The sequence below is a fragment of the Macaca mulatta genome, chromosome 7 (genome assembly GCF_049350105.2).
Source record: "Macaca mulatta isolate MMU2019108-1 chromosome 7, T2T-MMU8v2.0, whole genome shotgun sequence".
NCBI lineage: Eukaryota > Metazoa > Chordata > Mammalia > Primates > Cercopithecidae > Macaca > Macaca mulatta.
The window spans coordinates 26319665-26339129 of record NC_133412.1 but is presented as its reverse complement, the minus strand read 5'-3'; the positions used below and the strand labels follow the sequence as shown (position 1 = coordinate 26339129).

Below are 19465 nucleotides of genomic sequence, written 5' to 3'. Positions count from 1 at the left end.
AATGAGGAAGTGAGTAATGTGATCTGGAAAGAGGTACAGATTTTTGTGTGTGTGTACCTGTGATAGAATCTCTGTTGTTGCCTAGGCTGGAGTGCAGTGGCGCGATCTCGGCTCACTGCAACCTCCACCTCCCGGGTTCAAGCTATTCTTCTGCCTTAGCCTCCCGAGTAGCTGGGACTACAGGCATGTGCCACCATGCCCAGCTAATTTATTTGCATTTTTAGTAGAGACGGGGTTTCACCATGTTGGCCAGACTGGTCTTGAACCCTGGACCTCAAGTAATCTTCTGCCTTGGCCTCCCAGAGCGCTGGGATTACAGTCATGAGCCACCAGGCCTGGCCTAAGAGGTGCAGATTTTTGCTTTTTAATGTAAATTCTCTAGGAATACATGTTTTAGATAATGTATATTCTTCCTCGCCCCTGTGGAGACTTCTGGGCTATGCTTAACTTTTGAGAGAGAAGGAATTTTTTTTTTAAAGAGATGGAAGTCTCACAGTGTTTCTCAGGCTGACCTGAAACTTCCAGATTCAAGCGATTTTCTCACCTCACCCTCCCGAGTAGCTGGGACCACAGGCATGTACCACCTCACCTGGCTAAGAGTATACTTCAACAGACAATAGGAGAATTTAATTTTTTTAGTGTATGGAACATGTTTATTTATGATATGAAAAATGCCCACTTTATTAGCTTCTGGAAAATTTGGAAATGACCCAAAAGACAACGGCCATTCTAAATTACATTGATCAACGTAGAGCTTTTCAGCATTTGAAGTTTCTAAATTTTTTCCCTTCACTCCACATCTCCACAGATACTGGACTGAGCATGCCCAGTGATACTTCACTCTCTCCAGCAAGTCAGAACTCTCCGTACTGTATGACACCTGTGTCACAAGGCTCTCCAGCTAGTTCTGGAATAGGCAGTCCAATGGCATCTTCAACAATAACCAAAATCCACAGCAAAAGATTTAGAGAGTAAGTTTTATACTCATTATTGAGGTTGAATAGTTTAAGGATTTTGATTGTAGTTGTGAATTTAGTATTGTCATTGTTACTCAGTGAGTCGAGCAGACAAAACACTAGAGATCTTTAACTCCTTTCGGATTTTGTTTAACAGCTGAGTTTATTTATTTAAAGCATTGCCTCTGTCTGCTGTTAGTATTCACGTGAGAGTGATTTGACAGTAAGTATATTCTCTTTATATCAGATAGTATTTCTATTCTAGAAATCTAGACTCTTAACATCTTATATATTAAAATGTTGTACTATCAGTTTTCCTCCTACAACTGCTTTTGCTTTTTTGTTTATATTATTGTCCCTTCAAAAGATCACTCTAATCAATTAATAATAGGTTTCTAAGACCCTGTTATATGAAATGAACCTATTACATGAAACTATTTGTGCAAGTATTTCTAAGTTCTTAAATTGAGATAACTGGGGGATCACGGAATATGATACCCCATCTGTGGATAGCTTTAACAGTTATTGCTGTGAAGGATTTTTAAGATTTTAACATTTATGTTGATGAATTAATTTTACCTTTAGAAATGACATATGAAAGAATCCCAGGGTAAAAGTATAATCTGAGTCCAGATTACTTTGGTTTATTCTGTTCCGTTTCCTTATACCATTGTTTTTGAGCAAATACTTCTTGCCTAGCTTTGGAAAGCTAATTAAATGTCAAATCACAGATGTGGAGCAAATGAAACACTTGGGGGATAAAATGTTATGTATGAAATGAACAGCTTGAAGGAAAAAAGGAAAAAAAGAATGAAGAAAATTGCATTTTGGGATGTTCTAGTCTCATTGCATTCTTGAATTTGGCATACTTTGACAGTTAAATGTTCCTCAGTCTCTCCATTTATATATATTCTTCTGAAGTAGTGTCATACTTGTACTTATTTAACTATTTTTCACAGAAATACAAAAAATTCCACTGCAAATTGTTTTGCACTAAAGAAGAACAGGCACAGATTTTCCCACTATATAATATAATTTAAAAGTAGAAATTTGCTTGCCTTGGTTATTCATAGGTAAGAAACACCAATTCTCCTTATTAAGTACCTGCTTATGGTAGACATGAGGGACGATTACTAGAAAAGATGGAAAGAGCATACAGGAGAAGTATATACTTAGATAATTTCTTTATCCCAGAAATTAGGTACTTTAGTGGCCTCACACTTCTGACTTTCTGTTTCTCATGTTACAGTCACATAATTTCACAGAGAGCCCTATTCATTTGCTTTGTCTGATGTAGAGGCATGTGATTTTTACCTCATGACCTCTTTGGTTTTGGCTTCAGTTTAATTATTGAGTTCATCCTCCATAGCCATAAATTTTCGGAGCTCTAGGGACCCTTGAGGCCATTTTACCTAGCTCCTTATTTTTATGACTGAGAAAGCCAATGCCCGGAAATCTATCCGAGCCCAGAGGAGGAATTGTTGGTAATAGGACATTCAGTTAGAAATCGTGTATCTTTCCTACTAGAAGCATCTTTAGTAACTCTTTACCAAAATCATTTGTTTTTATCTAATAGCAGCTGTCATTTGGTTTATATCCTTAGGAATTTAATAATTAGTAATTCTGATAGTCCTTAGGTTAACTTATCCTTTACATAAAATCTATCCGAATCAAGCTTGGCAAAGCTGCTGTAGCCAGACTGCCTCTCTAGATCCCTCCTCTCTGGGCATGGCATCTCTGAAAGAAAGGCAGCAGCCCCAGTCACGGGCTTACAGATAAAACTCCCATCTGCCTGGATCAGAGCACCTGGGGGAAGGGGCAGCTGTGGACGCAGCTCCAGCAGACTTAAGTGTTCCTGTCTGCTGGCTCTGAAAGGAGCAGCGGATCTCCCAGCACAGCACTTGAGCTCTGCTAAGGGACAGACTGCCTCCTCAAGTGGGTCCCTGACCCCCGAGCCTCTGAATGGGAAACACCTCCCAGCAGGGGTTGACAGAAACCTCATAACAGGAGAGCTCCGGCTGGCATCTGGTGGGTGCCCTTCTGGGACGAAGCTTCCAGAGGAAGGAACTGGCAGCAATCTTTGCTGTTCTGTAGCCTCTGCTGGTGATACCCAGGCAAAAAGGGTCTGGAGTGGAACTCCAGCAAACTCCAGCAGACCTGCAGCAGAGGGGCCTGACTGTTAGAAGGAAAACTAACAAACAGAAAGGAATAGCATCAACATCAACAAAAAGGATGTCCACACAAAAACCCCACTGAAGGTCACCAACATCAAAGACCAAAGGTAGATAAATCCACAAAGATGAGGAAAAACCGGCGCAAAAAGGCTGAAAATTCCAAAAACCAGAACGCTTCTTCTCCTCCAAAGGATCACAACTCCTCGCCAGCAAGGGAACAAAACTGGACGAAGAATGAGTTTGACAAATTGACAGAAGTAGGCTTCAGAAGGTGGGTAATAACAAACTCCTCCGAGCTAAAGGAGTATGTTCTACTTCAATGCAAGGAAGCTAAGAACCTTGAAAAAAGGTTAGAGGAATTGCTAACTAGAATAACTAGTTTAGAGAACATAATAAATTGCCTGATGGAGCTGAAAAACAGCACGAGAACTTCGTGAAGCATACACAAGTATCAATAGCTGAATCAATCGAGCGGAAGAAAGGATATCAGTGATTGAAGATGAAATTAATGAAATAAATTGTAAAGACAAGATTAGAGAAAAAAGAATGAAAAGGAACGAACAAAGCCTCCAAGAAATATGAAATATATGAAAAGGCCAAACCTACGTTAGATTGGTGTACCTGAAAGTGACGAGGAGAATGGAACCAAGTTGGAAAACACTCTTCAGGATATTATCCAGAACTTCCCCAACCTAGCATGACAGGCCAACATTCAAATTCAGGAAATACAGAGAACACCACAAAGATACTCCTCGAGAATAATAAACCCAAGACACAAAGCATCAGATTCACCAAGGTTGAAATGAAGGAAAAAATGTTAAGGGCAGCCAGAGAGAAAGGTCGGGTTACCCACAAAGGGAAACCCAGCAGACTAACAGCAGATCTCTCTGCAGAAACCCTACAAGCCAGAGTGGGACCAATATTCAACATTCTTAAAAGAATTTTCAACCCAGAATTTCAAATTCAGCCAAACTGAGCTTCATAAACAAAGGAGAAATAAAATCCTATACAGACAAGTAAATGCTGAGAGATTTTGTCACCACCAGGCCTCCCTTACAAGAGCTCCTGAAGGAAGCACTAAATATGGAAAGGAAAAACCAGTACCAGCCACTGTAAAAACATACCAAATTGTAGACCATCGACACTATGAAGAAACTGCATCAACTAAGGGGCAAAATAACCAGCTAGCATCATAATGACAGGATCAGATTCACACATAACAATATTAACTGTAAATGTAAATGGGCTAAATGCCCCAATTAAAAGACACGGACTGTCAAATTGGATAAAGAGTCAAGAGCCATTGGTGTCCTGTATTCAGGAGACCCATCTCACATGCAAAGACACACATAGGCTCAAAATAAAAGGATGGAGGAATATTTACCAAGCAAATGGAAAGCAAAAAAAAAAGCAGGGGTTGCAATCCTCCTCTCTGATAAAACAGACTTTAAACCAGTAAGATCAAAAGAGACAAAGAAGGACATTACATAATGGTAAAGGGATCAGTGCATCAAGATGAGCTAACTATCCCAAATATATATGCACCCAATACAAGAGCACCCAGATTCATAAAGCAAGTCCTTAGAGACCTACAAAGAGACTTAGACTCCCACACAACAATAGTGGGAGACTTTTTTTTTGAGATGGAGTCTTGCTCTGTCACCCAGGCTGGAGTGCAGTGGTGCTATCTCGGCTCATTGCAACCTCTACCTCCCAAGTTCAAGCGATTCTCCTGCCTCAGCCTCCTGAATAGCTGGGACTACAGGCCCATGCCACCAAGCCTGGCTAATTTTTGTATTTTTAGTAGAGACAGGGTTTCGCCATGTTGGCCAGGCTGGTCTTAGTGTTCTGACCTCAGGTGATCCACCCACCTTGGTCTCCCAAAGTGCTGGGATTACAGGCGTGAGCCACTGCACCCAGCCAGTAGTGGGAGACTTTAATACCCCACTGTCAATATTAGATCAACAAGACAGAAAATTAATAAGGATATTTAAGACTTGAACTCAGCTCTGGACCAAGCGGACCTATTAAACGTCTACGTAACTCTCCACCCCAAATCACAAATTATACGTTCTTCTCAGCACCACATTGCACTTATTCTAAAATTGACCACATAATTGGAATGTAAAACCCTCCTCAGCAAATGCAAAAGAATGGAAATCATAAAAAACAGTCTCTCAAAACAAGTGCAGTCAAATTAGAACTCAGGTTTAAGAAACTCACTCAAAACTGCACAACTACATGGAAACTGAACAACATGTTCCTGAATGACTACTGGGTAAATAACGAAATTAAGGCAGAGATAAATAAGTTCTTTGAAACCAATGAGAACAAAGACACAATGTACTAGAATCTCTGGGACACAGCTAAAGCAGTGTTTAGAGGAAAATTTATAGCACTAAATCCCCACAGGAGAAAGTGGGAAAGATCTCAGATCAACACCCTAGCGTCACAATTAAAAGAACTAGGGAAGCAAGAGCAAACAAATTGAAAAACTAGCAGAAGACAAGAAATAACTGAGATCAGAGCAGAACTAAAGGAGACAGAGACACAAAAAAACCCTTCAAACAATCAATGAATCTAGGAGCTGGTTTTTTGAAAAGGTTAACAAAATAGACCACTAGCCAGACTAATAGAAAAGAGAGAAGAATCAAATAGACACAATAAAGAATGATAAAGGGGATATCACCACTGATCCCATAGAAATACAAACTACCATCAGAGAATACTATAAACACCTCTATGCAAATAAACTAGAAAATCTAGAAGAAATGGATAATTTCCTGGACACATACACCCTCCCAAGACTAAACCAGGAAGAAGTCGAATCCCTGAATAGAGCAATAACAAGTTCTGAAATTGAGGCAGTAATTAATAGCCTACCAGCCAAAAACCCAGAACCGGATAGATTCACAGCTGAATTCTACCAGAGTTACAAAGAGGAGCTGGTACCATTCCTTCTGAAACTATTCCAAACAATAGAAAAAGAGGGACTCCTCCCTAACTCATTTTATGAGGCCTGCTTCATCCTGATACCAAGACCTGGCAGACACACAACAACAAAAGAAAATTTCAGGCCAATATCCCTGATGAACATCGATGCAAAAATCCTCAATAAAATACTGGCAAAACAAATCCAGCAGCACATCAAAAAGCTTATCCACCACGATCAAGTCGGCTTCATCCCTTCGATGCAAGGCTGGTCCACCATATGCAAATCAATAAACATAATCCATCACATAAACAGATCCAATGATAAAACTCACATGATTATCTCAATAGATGCAGAAAAGCCCCTCGATAAAATTCAACAGCCCTTCATGCTAAAAACTCCCAAAAAACTAGATATTGATGGAATGTATCTCAAAATAATAAGAGCTATTTGTGACAAACCCACAGCAAATATCATACTGAATGGGCAAAAGCTGGAAGCATTCCCTTTGAAAACCAACACAAGACAAGGATGCCCTCTCTCTCACCACTCCTATTCAGCATAGTGTTGGAAGTTCTGGCCAGGGCAATCAGGCAAGAGAAAGAAAGCGTATTCAAATAGGAAGAGAGGAAGTCAAATTGTCCCTGTTTGCAGATGACATGATTGTATATTTAGAAAACCCCATCGTCTCAGCCCCAAATCTCCTTAAGCTGATAAGCGACTTCAGCAAAGTCTCAGGATACAAAATCAATGTGCAAAAATCACAAGCATTCCTATACACCAATAATAGACAAACAGAGAGCCAAATCATGAGTGAACTCCCATTCACAATTGCTACTAAGAGAATAAAATACCTAGGAATCCAGCTTAACAAGGGATGTGAAGGACCTCTTCAAGGAGGACTACAAACCACTGCTCAAGGAAATGAGAGGACACAAACAAATGGAAAAACATTCCATACTCATGGATAGGAAGAATCAGTATTGTGAAAATGGCCATACTGCCCAAAGTAATTTATAGATTCAGTGCTACCCCCATCAAGCTACATTAGACTTTCTTCACAGAATTAGAAAAAACTACTTTAAACTTCATATGGAACCAAAAAAGAGCCTATATAGCCAAGACAATCCTAAACAAAAAGAACAAAGCTGGAGGCATCACACTACCTGACTTCAAACTTTACTACAAGGCTACAGTAACCAAAGCAGCATGGTACTGGTACCCAAACAGATACATAGACCAATGGAACAGAACAGAGGCCTCAGAAATAACTCCAAACATCTACCACCATCTGATCTTTGACAAACATGACAAAAACAAGCAATGGGGAAAGGATTCCCTATTTAATAAATGGTGTTGGGAAAACTGGCTAGCCATATGCAGAAAACTAAAACGGGACCCCTTTCTTACACCTTATACAAAAGTTAACTCAAAATGGAGTAATGGCTTAAACATAAAACCTAAAACCATAAAAAACCTGGAAGAAAACCTAGGCAGTAGCATTCAGGACATAGGCATGGGCAAAGACTGCATGACTAAAACACCAAAAGTAATGGCAACAAAAGCCAAAATTGACAAATGGGATCTAGTTAAACTGAAGAGCTTCTGCACAGCAAAAGAAACTATCATCAGAGTGAACAGGCAGCCTACAGAATGGGAGAAAATTTTTGCAATCTATCCATCTGACAAAGGGCTAATATTAGAATCTACAAAGAACTTAAACAAATTTACAAGAAAAAACAACCCCATCAAAAAGTGGGCAAAGGATATGAACAGACACTTCTCAAAACAAGACATTTATGCGGCCAAGAAACATGAAAACTCATCATCACTGGTCATTAGAGAAATGCAAGTCAAAACCACCATGAGATACCATCTCATGCCAGTTAGAATGGCAGTCATTAAAAAGTCAGGAAACAACAGACACTAGAGAGGATGCAGAGAAATAGGAATGCTTTTACACAGTTGGTATGAGTGTAAATTAGTTCAACCATTGTGGAAGACTGTGTCGATTCCTCAAGGATCTAGAATCAGAAATACCATTTGACCCAGCAATCGCATTACTGGGTCTATACCCAAAGGATTCTAAATCACTCTACTATAAAGACACATGCACACGTATGTTTATTGCAGCACCATTCACAATAGCAAAGACTTGGAACCAACCCAAATGCCCATCAGTGATAGACTGGATAAAGAAAATGTGACACATACACACCATGGAATACTATACAGCCATAAAAAAGGATGAGTTCATGTTCTTTGCAGGGACATGGATGAAGCTGGAAACCATGATTCTCAGCAAACTAACACAGGAACAGAAAACCAAACACTGCATGTTTTCACTCGTAAGTGGGAGTTGAACAATTAGAACACATGGGCACGGGGAGGGGAACATCACACACCGGAGCCTGTTGGGGTGGGGGGTGGAGAGGGATAGCATTAGGAGAAATACCTAATGTAGATGACAGGTTGATGGATGCAGCAAACCACCATGACACGTGTATACTTATGTAACAAACCTGCATATTCTGCACGTGTATCCCAGAACTTAAAGGATAATTTAAAAAAAAAAAAAAAAAGAATACAACGTGGAAGACAACAAATATATTTGTTGATTTATCAGATATTTTTGAGTGCTTAGTATGTGCCTTTTTCTAGGTGATGGGGATAAAGTGATGAATAAAACCAGTGTCATAATAAAAGCAAGCATTTATTGAATACTTAAAAAAAATTTCGGAATCAAATCTGCCTATTTGAAATGCAGAAACAAGGAATATCTGTATCACCCTTCTGTTTTTGTAATTGACTGAAGAATTTAAGAAGTTTTAAACACTTCTTTAAAAGACTTTTCATGAAAACTTCTTGCCAGATATATTTTCTCTTAGAGATATTTCCTTAATGTAGTTTTATAACTATAGGGGAAAAATTAGGATGGAGTTACCCATTTTGGTTTTCTTTACAGGTATTGTAATCAGGTTCTTTGTAAAGAGATTGATGAATGTGTGACTCTTCTTCTCCAAGAGCTTGTCAGTTTCCAGGAACGCATCTACCAAAAAGATCCTGTGAGAGCAAAAGCAAGGAGACGACTCGTTATGGGTCTAAGAGAAGTTACCAAACATATGAAGTTAAACAAGATCAAGTGTGTTATAATTTCTCCAAACTGTGAAAAAATCCAGTCAAAAGGTATGCGCTTTTTGCTTTTGAAGTGTTTTGATAGTATAGCTGTAGGATATTCAGTGAATATAAAGTGGAAGCCATATGTCTTTCTCATCAGAGTTTAGGTATAAAGCAGACTATTGGAGCATGAGAAAAGAAAATGCAGTCTTTCAATACCTGAAATTAAGTAGTAGAATTGAGACTGGATTGTAAATAAAATCCTCATGTATGAACACCAGTGGAAGATTTCAGTTTGGCCCACCAACTGTCCCTTCTGTTGTGATCAGATGGAGGTCTAGCCAGAATGCATTTCTTCTGCATATATATTCTGCTTTTAAAATTTTATGGTGGTGATTTGTCTCTCAGCAGCAGTTTCATTTAGAGGCACTTATGCAAACCAGCACACAAGTACTTTGAACTACATCATGCATCCTTATTTGTCCTTTTTGATGGGCAACTTTAGGTGACCATAGTAGACAAAGCAGGTAGAAGTAGTAGGCATATGCATGGCGAGGAGTATCAGTGAGACCAGTAATGTATAATTGATCTCATTGCATTGTGAGAGAGCTTTTCTTGAACTGAAAGATTTGCGAGTCAGCCATTAACAATTTTAATTAATTTCTTTATAATAAATATTTGCTGAATTGCAGTTTGATTGCTGCTATGCTAATCCCTATGGAGAAAGAAAAACACTGGATTTAAGGGAATTTGGAATTTAATAGGGGAGAAAGAAAATACATATATACTTCCATATGTAGTATAAAATCAAATAGGATAATGTGTGTAACAGCGTAAGTGCTACAAGCGTTCATAGAATTCTTTGCTGCAATGTTTTATGCTTTAGCTGTCAGGTGTGCAATTAGCTCCATGTAGGCAACAACTAAAAGCCTTTGTGTGTGTTGATTTTCTCAGGTGGTCTAGATGAGGCCCTCTATAATGTTATAGCCATGGCTCGGGAACAAGAAATTCCTTTTGTGTTTGCCCTTGGAAGGAAAGCACTAGGACGCTGTGTGAACAAGCTGGTTCCTGTTAGCGTAGTGGGAATCTTCAACTACTTTGGTGCTGAGGTAAGAATTTAGAAGACACACACTCTTGCTCTCTAGCACATCCCCCAGATAGCACATTTTTCAATTGACATATGCCAGTGTTATGTTTAAGCATTTGAAGGAGTGAGTTGACAACCCTCAAAGAATGAGTGGAAATTTTTTGAGTATTACATTTCCTTTTTTAGTGGTGGAAAAGATTTATGTAGATGAATCCTAAAGCATTTTGAAAAGGTTTTAGTTCCTATTTCTGCCAAAGTGGTTTTTTTCTTCCGGGCTCAACTGCATAGTACTTGGTAATTTATTTTACTGCCGGTTAAAGATATCTGATATTATGTAATGTAATTTCTTCAGTCTCTAGATGGGTATATTTTGTGCTACTAGGAATCAGGAGACAAAAGAATCCTTTAATTGGAAGGGATTTTCCTTTAGAAAATGGAATTTCTAAACCAATTGTCACAATAGTTGTACCCATGATACTATCAACTATCATCTCTCTGGCAATCTGCTAATATTGATCTTTATCTATAGGAGCTGATAATATAATGGTTATTAATTTAGCATAATGCTCATCAACTGTAGTGTTTAAGACTGTTTTTTTACGAAGGTGATTCTAAAGTACTTTGTGATATCATTGACAGACTGTTTTTGCCAACCACACTATTTTTGTGTGTCTATCCAGTCACCATGTTTGCATATCCTACATTCCCCTGTCCATTCTGTTTCTTTCCCACCACCCATGAAATTCTCTACCCACCTGCTCTATGAGCATATAAATAATATTTGTGCTCCCACAACAGCCCATGCTTTTGTCACGTTTAGCATAACACACTGCCTTGCTGTAGGTTATGTATGTTTCTTTCCCTTTAACTGTGAATTCCTTGGTGACAGCCCCCTTCCTTTGTCTTTATATTCCTGACACCTTTCACATTACTTGAGTATAAGCAGGCAATAAATGTTTGTTGAATGAAATTGTGAGATAGATGTATATCTGCCCACTATGCTAGACTATATGTGAGAATTTCTTGCCTGTTAGCCCAGTCACTTGGGAGGCTGAGGTGGGAGGAGCGCTTGACCCCAGGAGTTCCAGACCAGCTTGGTATATTATCAAGTATGTCTATTCACAGTGAATGGTAGTGCACCTGTTACTTTTACCATCTTATACAACTAATCTTTGAATTAAGCTTCCATTCTTTACCCTCACATTCAAGGCTTTTATTCCTTGATCTTAGCATCTCTCTTTAGTTTTTCTTCTCTTTCCTTATATTCTTTTATTCCTAACAATTTATTTCTTTTTTTATATTGTAAAACCAATGTTAAACTCACATATCCATTTGCATATTTTCTTTTTACTGTTTTCACTTCAATGCATGGTTTATTAAACACTGCAAATATTTGTCAAGCCTGTTACATGTAACCACATAGGGGCTGTCATTTTTTTTTAACAGAATCTGTCTTCCTTTTTAAAAATAATAAATCCTGAATATATTTTTTTACACTACCAGTAGGTAACACCCACCACTCTTCAAAATTAATACAATTAGCAGCATCCTATATTATACCTGCTATTTTAAACGGTTTAAAGTGCAGCTGGATAAAGGAAGCTACTTATATTTTTCCTTCTTGAGATGAATTTTCAGAGACGTATTATTCTACAGCAATGTAGCACTTTTTGCCATGCTTTCATCTCAAGGTTTATACTTATTATAAAATTAAACAGATTCTCAAAAATGTCCAGGTTATGTTTAATTCTTTGAAATTCTTTACTTAATGTTGTATGTTGCATTGTGATACTAAATTGGTCATTTAACAGGAGTGGGATGCTGTAGAATTATGGCATAACTAAAAGTCATATAGATTGGCCTTCTGGTGGCTGTGGAAACTTAAATCTTTGGACATTATTAGGTATCATAGTTATTGAAGTACAACTTTAATGCTATATGAATTTTGCCATCTTATTATTATTAATTTTTTTTGAGGTGGAGTTTCATTCTTGTTGCCCAGGCTGGAGTGCAATGGCATGATCTCGGCTCACCGCAACCTCTGCCTCCTGGGTTCAAGTGATTCTCCTGCCTCAGCCTCCCGAGTAGCTGGGATTACAGGCATGCACCACCATGCCTGGCTAATTTTGTAGTTTTAGTAGAGATAGGGTTTCTCTTTGTTGGTCAGGGCTGGTCTCGAACTCCTATCTTCAGGTGATCCACCCACCTCGGCCTTCCAAAGTGCTGGGATTACAGGCGTGAGCCACTATGCCCAGCCGAATTTTGCCATCTCATTAAATGTGAGTATGCTCAGTATACCTACCACTTCACGGAAATTATTTATTTTGTTCCTATTTTTGTTTCAGCAATGAAAGAACTTCCGGTTTTTTTTAGCTCCATATTCTACTTCCAGGCTCTATATTCTAATTTGCATTTGGCCCAGTAGTCATGCTTTTCTATCTTGTGTTATCTTTTCATCATCTTCAAGGTCCTAGCTATCCATATTATCACCAGCTTACTTTTGTCATCTAGTTCTTCCAAAAAATAAACAATACAGGAAAATTTAATTCCTATAGAGATTGCCATCTCCTTCTACATTCCTGAACATCACTCAGAATACACTCATTCCCTTATATTGTAACCCAGATAAGATTCTTTACTGCTCCCCTAACAAGCCTTATACTTTTCTTATGTCTGTAGCTTTATTAATGATTTTGCATATTTGGCTTTGAAGGCCCTAATTTCACCCCTCAAAATTGTACCGTTTTCCAGGCCAATGCTGATGTCATCTTCCCTTCATGACTTCCTCAGTGATGCCCAGCAGTTTAGAGTTGATGTCTCATCTAAAAGCCGTAACACTTTACACCTCTCAAGGCATTTAAGGTATTATGCCTTGGATTATAGGTGTCTCTTACCATCTTTTTCCAGCCACATAGAAGGTTCCTTGAGAGTAGAGTTGATGTTCAGTCATCTTTGTACCCTCTGTAGTGGCAGACACTAAAGGAAGAGTGCACTTGTTGAATGTTGTAAGAACTTTTAATATATCACATTTAGTGGCTAGTGTTGGAATCAAGAAATTTCCTCAGACTTGTGAGAATTAAACAGTAAATGTAAGTTATAGAGTAATTTCATAAGGTTCTGTGGTTTGCATACCATTTGGATTTTATCCCCATTGAAAGTGTGTCTGACCCTGAAACAAACAGTAGAGATACTTATTATCCATAATAGGAATAAAAAGTATAACAAAAAATGGATTAATCAAAATACTCTTTCTTTTCAGAGCCTGTTTAATAAGTTAGTAGAACTCACTGAGGAAGCCAGGAAAGCATATAAAGATATGGTTGCAGCAATGGAACAGGAGCAGGCTGAGGAAGCCTTGAAGAATGTGAAGAAGGTGCCACACCACATGGGACATTCTCGGAACCCCTCTGCAGCAAGTGCCATTTCTTTCTGCAGTGTCATTTCTGAACCCATCTCTGAAGTAAATGAAAAGGAATATGGTAAGTTGTTGAATACTATTTTAAATAACCTAAACTATGAGATGATTTCTATTCTGCCTTTTGTTTCTATCTTTATTCTTGATTAGTCAAATGTTGCTCGAAATTTGGTTTAAAACATTGCATTAAACATGTTCATTAAAAATCAGGAGAATATTTGGGACTGAGACTTCTTATGAGACACTGGAATTTAATCACAGTTCCAAATTTTTAAAAAAGCCTCGGGGGCTTTAAAAAGCAAAACACACCGTACTTGTGACCTGTCACTAAGTAAACACTAGGAAGTTTTATTCCAATACTTTATGCTCAGTTACTAAAATTTTATATTTCCTAAGGGCTGGTCTGAAGGTAGTGAGTTATCTAATTTGTTCACAGTCAGTTATAGATTGATCTCCTTTGTTCTGCTCTTTCCCCGCTTCTCACTACTGCACTAATCTTAAAAAGAAAAAAATTTTTAAAAAAATTTTAATGTTGTATTTACTAAGTAAACTACAGACCTGAATGTTTTTCGCTCTAAGCTTGTAAAACCTAGACATGATATTTGCCTTAAGTAAAGTCTGATTGTAATCAAAAAGAGATACAGACTAAAAAATAGTACTTAATGTTTAACATTTGTTTATTGAAGTCTACATCTCAGTCGTTTCTTTGCCTTATAGTCTATAATACTTTGAGCTCTTTAATTCTCTTTCTTGGTTTAGTTTATGATTTGTTTTCCCTATGTAACTTTCTTTGTTCTTCCTTTCTTAAAATTTAAATAGTATAGCCACCTTCTTTCATTTGACTCTTTGTTCATTCTTTTTTTCTTTTCTCTGGGAGGTTATCAAATAGCTTGTTGCCACCTAAAATTTAACATGTAAAAAGAGTGAGTCCTCATTTTCTTCCCATACTCCCCTTCCTGGCCTCCCTGTCTGTGATTGTAGTTAGATGTTTGGAATGCTTTCAATAAAGCTTCAGAGCAGAGGCAATTTACAAGTTGTTGTGGGCCCTTAGGAAACTATTGGCCAGGGGCAGGTGATACTGGTTTAGAGGCAGACATGTTTCTTTTGCAGGAGTGATACTAGTTGAAAATTAAGAAGATAAAGGGAAAGTGCTAACATTGTAAATGAGCGCGATGCTCCCTATATAGTGAAATGCCACATCTCAAAGGCAAGCCATAAGAGAAACCTATAAAGCTGTGGGTTTGGACAGATGACAGAGTAACAAATAATATTCATACGGGCACAAATAAACACAGGTAGTATAAAAAGAAGGTCTCAGAGATGGAGGTGATGTTTTCAAAAAGCACCAGATTCAAAGTGTTCAAAGATTGAAGCCTTGGTTTTTCTATATTCTGCCTAAGGTTTTTAGGTGTTATCAGTTAATCTCGGGGTCTTGGATTTCTCTTTAGAAAAAAAACTGTTGAAAGGAAATGTTAATGTGCATCTAAAATTTTAAGACATTTTATGCCTTTCGGAGTTTTTTTTTATATGTAATTAAATATATGTAGGAACATTTTCACTTACTAGACTTTTTGTTTGTTTGGGTTTTTTTTGTTTGTTTTTTTTTTGTTTTTTTTCTAGCACTCACTATATGCCAGTCATAGGGACACAGAGATGAGCTGGAGTGGAAGTGAGGAGGGATGAGGAAGGTGAAACAGCAAACACAAAACGAGAGCTTTTGACTGTATATGTAAAAAGTGCTGTGGGAGTTCAGGTTAGCGATTGCCTGTCTCAGGAGTCAGGAAAAACTTCATGAAGGAACTAACATTTAAGAGTAGTTTAAGATGAATGGGAGTCTGAAGGGGAAAGGAGGAAAACACATCTACAGAAAGAGTATAGCTTATGTTCCAACTTTAGGGAACAGTGAGAATTTAAATGACACTGAGCAGGGAGCGTGTGGCCCATGGTTCAGGGTCAGAATGAAATAGGACCAGAGTGATAGATAAGGGCCAGATCATGGAGGCCTTTGCTGTGCCACGCCAAGGATTTTGGATTCTATCCTAGGGTGATAAAAAGCCAGTTAGACAATGATATAATCAATTCACAAAACTGGTTAGGAAGATACTACAAATGAACAGCAAGAAAAAGAAGGCCTGAGCTAAGGCAGTAGTAAACAGATTTAGTAGTTTTTGAGCTACCAGTGTCATGGTATAGTGGTGAATTCAGTGGACTAAAGGGATATAATATTAATAGGAGAGAAAAGTAGAACCAAGGGTTACTATAAGGTTTCTTCTGCTTTGAGATCGTGTAAATGATAATGTCATTAGCTGAGAATGAGAATATAGAAGGAGGTGTTATTTGTTTGTTTGTTTCTTTCTTTGTTTTTTCATGAGGTAGAAATTAGAGTGGAAAGGACTCATTCTATGCTAAAGAAGCTTCAGGAAAGAAATTTTTTCCCAGACAATGTATCCTGACTTGAAGTGCCCAAAATACGCTCTGTATCAATATATCATCCATAGATGGTAACCATAGTGAACATATTAGTGTGAATAGGTTTGCTACAACTGACACCTATAAACTGCAAATAGTAGCTGTAATGTCAATATGATAGAAGGATTATTGGTATGTTTTTTGCCTTCAACTGATTTCCTATCATGAGAAATAATTTAGTTTGTCACCACTCTAGTATATAATACTTTTTTTGTCTTCCAAAATCACTTTGTAAGCCAAGCTATATATATATGTTATAAAACAACCTTTCACAGATGTTAGAAATGCATAGATGGATTCTTTGCTTATAATTGGAAACACATGTCCCATTACAGGCCAAAAGATAATTTAAATAACTTGCTGAGTGAGCATGGTACAAACACATGAAATCAGAACTATTGTTGCTGGACATCTTGGCTCTTCTATCTCTTGGGTTGTGGGTCCTTGAGCCCAGTACACCTCTAGGCCACAAAAAAGTTAGGCAGTTCATTGATTTTCATGAATGTATGGATTTTATTTATGAGTGCCAGTGAGCTCCTATTGGTATAAGATCTCTTGCATTCTGAAGCATTAATATACTTATTTTTACCTCCCTGTTTCTTTATTTTGAATGTACATTTTTGGGAATTATTTTCCCTTTATAACATTTAAATTAGGTTGGGCACAGTGGCTCACCTGTAATCCCAGCATTTGGGGAGCTCAGGATAGGAGGATAGCTTGAGCCCAGGGGGTCAAGGCTGCAGTGAGCCAAAATCATGCTGCTGCATTCCAGCCTAAAAGAGCAAGACTCCATCTGAAATACACACACACACACACACACGCGTGCGCACACACACTTTCTCTCTCTCTCTCTCTCTCTCTCAAACTAGTACTAAACAAACTAGATTTGTAGTTTTTCCAGTTTCTAAGCCAACAAATTTATATATTTTGTTGTTCTTTCTTATTTGGGGGTTTTTAAAGAGTTGCATGATTTTGAAACAATGTTCCAGAACGTTTTAAAAAATCTGCTTGATATTTGTAGAAACAAATTGGAGAAACATGGTGGAAACTTCAGATGGACTGGAAACATCAGAAAATGAGAAAGAGGTATCCTGTAAGCACAGCACTTCTGAAAAACCCAGTAAACTTCCATTTGACACACCCCCTATTGGTAAGCAGCCATCATTAGTGGCTACAGGCAGTACTACCTCAGCTACAAGTGCTGGGAAATCCACAGCAAGTGATAAAGAGGAAGTGAAGCCAGATGACCTGGAATGGGCCTCACAGCAGAGTACAGAGACTGGCTCTTTGGATGGCAGTTGCCGAGACCTTTTGAATTCCTCCATCACCAGCACCACCAGCACTCTTGTACCTGGCATGCTTGAAGAAGAAGATGATGAAGATGAGGAGGAGGAGGAAGATTACACTCATGAACCCATATCTGTAGAAGTGCAGCTCAATAGTCGAATTGAGTCTTGGGTCTCAGAGACCCAGAGAACTATGGAAACCCTTCAGCTTGGAAAAACCCTTAATGGTTCTGAGGAAGACAATGTAGAGCAAAGTGGAGAAGAGGAAGCAGAGACGCCCGAGGTGCTGGAGCCAGGGATGGACAGTGAGGCATGGACTGCTGACCAGCAGGCCAGTGCTGGGCAGCAGAAGTCCAGCAACTGCAGCTCGCTCAACAAAGAGCACTCTGATTCTAATTACACAACCCAAACTACATAACTCAGGAAATGTCGGCTCTCTATCTCCAGCTGTGGAAGGGTTGCAGCCATTACCATTTATGCTTCATCTCAACATTTTGCACTGTCCAGTATTTAATATACGTATTTAATTCCCAACAAATATTTTTGTAGCTTTTACTTGTTTTGTTATGATCTGTAGCTTAGCTTTTGATTAGCATCCAGGTGTCTTTCTTTCTAAGAACTGTGTGGAAAATTCAGATCTGTTTCAGCTTATTTTGTAATCAAAAATAATGATAGAAAGAAGACCAGATCTTAAAGAAAATAAATTTCAAATGCTTACTTAAAGTTATTTTGAAAATTAAAGAACAAGGTTCTCAGGATAGAAGCAGTTATCAGTGTTTGCCTCAGGATTCCACCTCCTCTACTCTAATTTGACCAAAAAGTTGTTTGGGCTTCTTTAAAAAAGAACTGGGGGTGGAGTCAGAAAACTAAATAAAAGGCTGAGGGTAACTAAGTCCACCAGTGTTGTATGTTTAAAAAATCGATGCAACTTTTATGTGGTCCACAAATGTTTAGTCAGAAGTCACTGATTATTGTAATTAATTAATGTTGGGATGGGCTAAAACAGAGTCTTCAAAACTTCGGCTAGCAGTGGAGCCACCATCTTAGATTATAGCTAGCTAGCCTCATTTGTGGAAAGTGATAGATGCTGTCTATAATAGTGAACAGTCACCCGTGATAGGACCTCCAGGTTCTCTCATATTTGCTTCTTACTTACCTCAGGAATGCTCTTGTACATAGACTTATTTACAAAAGTTAGGCACATTTTGACAGGTGAATAACTGTAACCGATTGTATGACTGCTGCACTTACATGTAAACTCTTCAGAAACAAAGTCTTATACTGGTGTGTTCTCTTGCATGCTTCTGGTTCAGGACTCTTGATTTGAGATATGGATTTGATTGAGTATCCAAACTTGTCCTGAGTGCAAAACCGTTTCACCTTTTAAAAGATACCTATTTTGCACCTAGCCTTGAGCACCTTCCACATAGCAATGACCGTAGTTACTGTCAGGAGGTCAGGGAAAGGAACTTTGCACAACTTGTGACATGTATCCTGATAATCAAGGCTTAGATGAGGAAGTTATAGAAGATAAGAGAAAGTTGTTCTAATTGTGCTGAAACTATTAGAAGATTTAGAGTATACAGATATGTAGGTATTAATTGTCTATTCACTATTATTTATCTCTGCCCTTCTCTAGGAGTTTGTATACCTGCTTAGGAGACAATAAATGAGCTAAATGTTTTATTTGCTAGTCAGTCACCACCTGGACTTTAGTGACTTTACAAGTTTATGTAATGGTGGAAGAATGACAAACTGTATTTTTTGTGTCTTCCATCCAACTCCCCACCACCCCCAACTGCCCCCCCACCCCCCCCCATGCACACGTGTGTGTGTGTGTATGCCAGTTTCCCACTTACCAGCTTCCATAAGCAGGCACACAACTGAGAAGGAAGGGGTATTTTCCCTGCCCTGATTATCTGGGGCAGGGCTTTGCCTCACAGAGGCAGGAGAGAAGAATTGGGCAGATTCTTTACTGAACTCATTGGGACTACTGTGCTAGTTTTGATGTTTTATAATGCTGGCATTT

General features: G+C 38.4%; 1 protein-coding gene across 1 annotated transcript in view; it reads left to right on the top strand.

The window, feature by feature from the left end:
- SECISBP2L (SECIS binding protein 2 like) overlaps positions 1-19244 on the top strand; it is a 56483-nt gene extending 37239 nt beyond the window's left edge. Inside the window, 5 exon segments of the mRNA NM_001258064.2 lie at positions 809-971; positions 9028-9248; positions 10134-10288; positions 13526-13745; positions 17172-19244. Coding sequence (NP_001244993.1) covers positions 809-971; positions 9028-9248; positions 10134-10288; positions 13526-13745; positions 17172-17854 — 1442 coding nt within the window. The 3' untranslated portion in view covers positions 17855-19244.
- The last annotated feature ends 221 nt before the right edge of the window (positions 19245-19465 follow it).